The sequence below is a fragment of the Monoraphidium neglectum genome (genome assembly GCF_000611645.1).
Source record: "Monoraphidium neglectum strain SAG 48.87 unplaced genomic scaffold scaffold00903, whole genome shotgun sequence".
NCBI lineage: Eukaryota > Viridiplantae > Chlorophyta > Chlorophyceae > Sphaeropleales > Selenastraceae > Monoraphidium > Monoraphidium neglectum.
In genome coordinates this window covers 14,783-19,402 of record NW_014012725.1, presented here as the reverse complement: position 1 = coordinate 19,402, position 4,620 = coordinate 14,783, and the positions used below count along the sequence as shown (strand labels likewise).

The 4,620-nt window shown below is 70.4% G+C and overlaps 2 protein-coding genes across 2 annotated transcripts; one reads left to right on the top strand and one right to left on the bottom strand.

Moving 5' to 3' along the window:
- Positions 1-490: 490 nt before the first annotated feature.
- On the top strand, positions 491-1,902 carry MNEG_5860 (Kinesin-1; the record flags this gene model as incomplete). The annotated part of the gene is made up of 4 exons (XM_014045667.1): positions 491-606; positions 900-1,056; positions 1,313-1,525; positions 1,789-1,902. The coding sequence occupies 4 exons, from the start codon at positions 491-493 to the stop codon at positions 1,900-1,902; spliced, it is 600 nt and encodes a 199-aa protein (XP_013901121.1).
- A 577-nt stretch (positions 1,903-2,479) lies between these two features.
- Positions 2,480-3,948, bottom strand: MNEG_5859 (Asparagine synthetase domain-containing protein 1; the record flags this gene model as incomplete). Its single annotated transcript, XM_014045666.1, has 2 exons — positions 2,480-2,694; positions 2,919-3,948. 2 exons carry the CDS (start codon positions 3,946-3,948, stop codon positions 2,480-2,482), a joined length of 1,245 nt encoding a protein of 414 aa, XP_013901120.1.
- Between the last annotated feature and the right edge of the window lie 672 nt (positions 3,949-4,620).

Genomic DNA, 4,620 nt, shown 5'->3' with positions numbered 1-4,620 from the left:
GCTGATGGGAGCATCGGGCGGTCGGCGGCTAGTGGAGCGGGCTGGTCGGACGGACGGGGTGTTCACAAGTTGTGTCTAAAGGGAGGGTCGGGTTTGGGGGCTGTGAGGAGAGGGGGTTCTACCGACTCGCACATCAAGACAACTGCCGCAAGCGTCGCACGGTTGTTAGCTACCAAACAGCGTGGCGACGCTGCAGCGCCTTGCCGCTTTGGTTGCTGCAGCACCCTGTGCCTGTGATAATGCCCTCTCGCAGCCAGCCCCTTCTGCCACCCCAACCCGCACCCGTCATGGCCCCAGGGACCTCCTCGCCGACGGCGCCGCGCGCAGCCCCGACGCCGGCCGCATCGCCGACGCCAACGCGATCAAGCACGACGCCTCCGGCGGCCACACCACCGTCGCCGGCGCGGCGCGCGTGCCCGTCACGGGCGCGGGACACGCTGCAGAGCTCGTGCGGCGCGCGGGGGAGGCGCGGGCGTGCGCGGAGACGGCGATGAACTCTTCCAGCAGCAGGAGCCACGTGGTGTTCATGCTGTACATCGCGGGGGCCCACGCGGCCAGCAGCACGCGGCTGAGCGGCTGCCTGTGCCTCGTGGACCTGGCGGGCAGGTGCGGGGAAGCTGAGAGAGGCCGGAGGGCGCCGGACGCCGCGGCGGTTTTGACCAGGGGGCGCATCAGGCACGGGGGGGATTTGGGGTTGCGGCTGCGGCTGCGGCGGGGGCCGCGGAGCCCGGCTTCGGCGCTGCTGGGGGTGAGCGCTCGCCCCTGGTGCGTCGTAGCCGCCCGCTTGCGCCGTGAGGCACCCAAGAACCCGACTCCCTCCCATGTCGCAAGGCAATCAGGCTCCCTCCTCGACCGATCCGCGCTGTGCACCCTCAAAACCCGCCACGACCCCCGCCCAGCGAGCGGCTGGACCGCTCCCTTGCTGAGGACCAGCGCAAGAAGGAGGCCTGCAGCATCAACCAGTCCCTCAGCGCCCTGGGGGACGTCTTCGCGGCCCTCTCCTCAAAGAGCGCCCATTGCCCCTACCGCAACTCGAAGCTGACCTACCTGCTGCAGGTGGGGGCCAGGGGGGGGGCCTTGCGGCGCTGGGGTGATCAAGGGGTGGGGGCGCGGCGATGGGTCAAGCGAGGTGGATTGTACAGCACATCGGCATACTGCGTTTGCGCCTGAATGTGCAGCTGTTTTACTGCGGGCCCAGCCCCAACGCCCTTCACCAGGACGCTCAGCGGTCGATGTGGGCCACTCCCCTCCGTCTGAGCTCGCCTATTTCAACTGCCGCCGGCGGATCTCCTCGCCGCTTCCCCCGCCGCAGCCCTGCCTCGGCGGCAACGGCAAGACGCTCATGTTTGTGAACATCAACCCCGAGCCTGCCTCCGCCAACGAGAGCCTCTGCTCCCTCAAGTTCGCGGCCAAGGTCAACGGCTGCGAGACCGCGGCGCGCGGTGGCGCGCGCCGCAACGTCGCCGCCGCGGGCGGCGGGGGCGGCGGCGCCAACGGCGGGTTTGGCAGCACGTTTGCGCCGATGGTGAGGGGCCGGATACTGGCTGCAGGGCGGCAGCAGGGGGGATGACGCCAGGGTGTGCAGGGGCGCATCGCCGCGCTGGGTTGTGCAGCGTTGGCCGTGGCGCCAGAGCGAAAGCCATGATCAGGGGGACTCTTTGTGTACCGGGTTGCAAGTCCGGTGTCACACTAATTGCTCAGCAGGCCACAGATGCTCGTGTTCCCCCCTTGTTTCAAGCCTCGTCACCACACCCCCCTGCCCCTGCTGCTCTGTGTGTCTGCGTGCAGGACTCGAGTTTCGACACTGGCCGGCCAAGCCTAGCGGGAGCGAAGCGCACCGGCGGCAGCGCTGCGCTGCTGGGGTCTGTGGACAGGGGCCCGAAGCGCGGCCGCCTCGGCTGAGCTCCCGCGCTTTGCCAACCGCAAGCACCGTCGGGCCGCGCTAATGTCCCCCGTCGTGTCCTGCGGTCTCAACTCCGTCAGCCTTTCCTTCAGAGCACTGCCGAGCCCTGACCCACCCCCTGACGGTCTATCGGTTGCAGAGGGTGCGGGTGTGGTTTGCGACCTGGTTGTGTTTGTGCGTGGCAAGTTTTTTGAGTTCAAGCAATGGAACCAGAGCCAAGAGTGGACTCCTGCCTTCACGTGACGCCGATTGGCCCCACAATGCGGGGGCTACCAGGCGCACGCTGCGGACGATGATGAGAGGCCGCTGGCTGAGCGCTGGCTGAGCGCCTCTGAGCGCCTCTGAGCGGGAGCGCGTGCACGCGCATGCAGTGTAACCGCCCGTCCCCTTCGCTCGCGTCGTGATGTCTGTGCCGCTGGCACTAACATGGCTGCATGCTTACAGTAGCTGCTTGACACCTTCATAGCTGGATGGTTCCGTCAGATCAACATACCGGCAAATGGCTGCCGCCAAAGAGCAGCACTTGACAGTCCACCCCTGCAGTCCACCTTTTCTCCAGCCGCCGCCGGGCCGCCCTCAACCAGGCGGCCCCACCGCCGACCAGGGCAGCGACCCCAGCGCCACCGACCCCGCGCTCGCCGCGTTGGCGCGCCGCCCGCTGCCAAAGTCCCTGACGTTGGCGTGCTTCCCGATGCGCGTGCCGAACTGGATGGCGCGCTTCTCCCTGGCGGCGGCGCGCGGCAGGCCCAGCTGACGCAGGGCCTCCCTTATCACCATCTTGTCGCCCTGGCCTGCAAAGGAGGGGGAGGGGCGCGGGCCGGCGTGATGGCAGGGATTGAAATGAGCGCGCGCGGGCATTAAAATGAGCGGGTGCGCTGGGCTGACGAGAAGCGGGGCTGCGCAGGCAGCGGCGCGGCGGGCAGCATTATTGTTGGCGACAACGGCGCCGCCCCATGCCCTGCGGGCACACACGCACGGCGCACACACATCTCTCCGCGCGCACCTACACGCTCACCTGGCGGCCGCGCCGAGTCGAACAGCAGCGCCAGCGGCGCGCCCAGCAGCACGCCCGCCACCCGCTCGTCCAAGAATGGGTGCCGCCCCTCCCGCCCCCGGTCCGCCACCAGCCGGTCGTCGCGCCCGAGGTTGCGCAGCCAGATGCGCCCCACGTCGGCCGCGAGCTCGGCCGCCAGCCCCGGCCAGCCGCCCACGCGCTGCGCGGTGCGGTGGCGGCCGTAGCCCGCGGCCTGCTCGTCCGCGCCGTGGCCCAGCAGCACGGCGCGGGCCTGGGAGCGGTAGAGGGGGCCAGGCGGCGGGGACGGCGCCGGCTGCTGCTGCTGCTGCTGCTGCTGCTGCTGCTGCTGCTGCTGCTGCTGCTGCTGCTGCTGCTTGATGGCCTCGGCACCTTGTCGCTCGCCACCAGCCGCACTCTTCTTGTATCCGTTTCTGTGTTGTTGCTCGCGCCGGCTTGCTCCCGCTTTGCTCGATCCTGGGGCATCACCCTGCCAGTCCCCGTCACCCGCCTCCGCTGCCGCCGCCGCTGCCGCCGCTGCTGCTGCTGCTTCTGCTGCTGCCGCTGCTGCCGCCGCCGCCGCGGCCACGTCTCCCGCCACCTGCTCAGGCGTCACGACCTGCCCCTCCCCGCCCGCCGCCAGCCACAGCGCCGCCCCGATATTCAGGTCCATCACCGTCCCAGCCGGCGCCAGCAGCGCCAGCAGGTGCGCGCGCGCCGCGTCCACGTCAGCCAGGGTCGCGTCCGCCTCGATCAGCCGCCACGGCCGCGCCGGCGCGCGGGCCGCGAGCTCCAGCAGCGCGTCGCGCGCCGCCAGGCGGTCAGGGGATTGCCCGCCGTCGAAGCAGACGTTGCAGAGGTCGATGGGGGCGCCCCGGGGGAGCGCCTCGTCAGCGAGGGCGGCCAGGAGCGTCGAGTCTGCGCCGCCGCTGAAGAGCACCAGGACGGGCGCGGGCGGCAGCAGGGGCCGCGGCCGCTGCGCGGCGGCCGCCGACGCCGACACTGCCGCGGAGGTTGATGCTTCCAAAGGCATCAGCTCGGAGCTTACCAATGCTCCAGGCGGCACGTCTGCTGCCGAGGGTGCTGTGGGTACGCCCTCAGCTGCTACTGCTGCGACGTTTTCGGCATATCCGCTACCGCTGCTGCCGCCGCAGTCATTGCCATTGCTAGTGCTGCTGCTGAACGTAGCTGCACCACCTTCACCATAGGTTGGCTCGATCGTGTGGCACCGCACCCTGACTGCCGCCCTCAGCGCCTCCAGCAGCTGCCGCGCAGCTTCCTGCAGCGCTGGAGACGGCGCCGCAGGCGCCTCCTCCTGCCCCTGCGGCTGCCTCGGTTGCTGGTTAGTCCGCCTCTGTGGCAGCAGGACATTCAAATTAGCACCTGGGCCTGACCCCGCCTGCACTTCTCGCCCACACGGCTCCCCAGCTGCCTTGATGTCGCCTGTGGGCCCCCAGCTCCCTGCGCCCGGCTCTATCAACTCATGGTCCCGGTGGTACTCCCGCAGGCGCCGCAGCTCGCCGCACTCCCACTCGTGCCGCACGACCCCAGACAGCAGCCGCGCGCCGCTGCCGCCGCCAGCGTCGGCAGCGGGGCCGTCTGCGGCTGGGCCGTCTGCGGCGGGGCCGTCTGCGGGCGGGCCCGCAGCTGAGGCGGGCGGCGCGAGGCACTCCAACAGGTCCGCGGCCGAGAGGCTGTATATGCC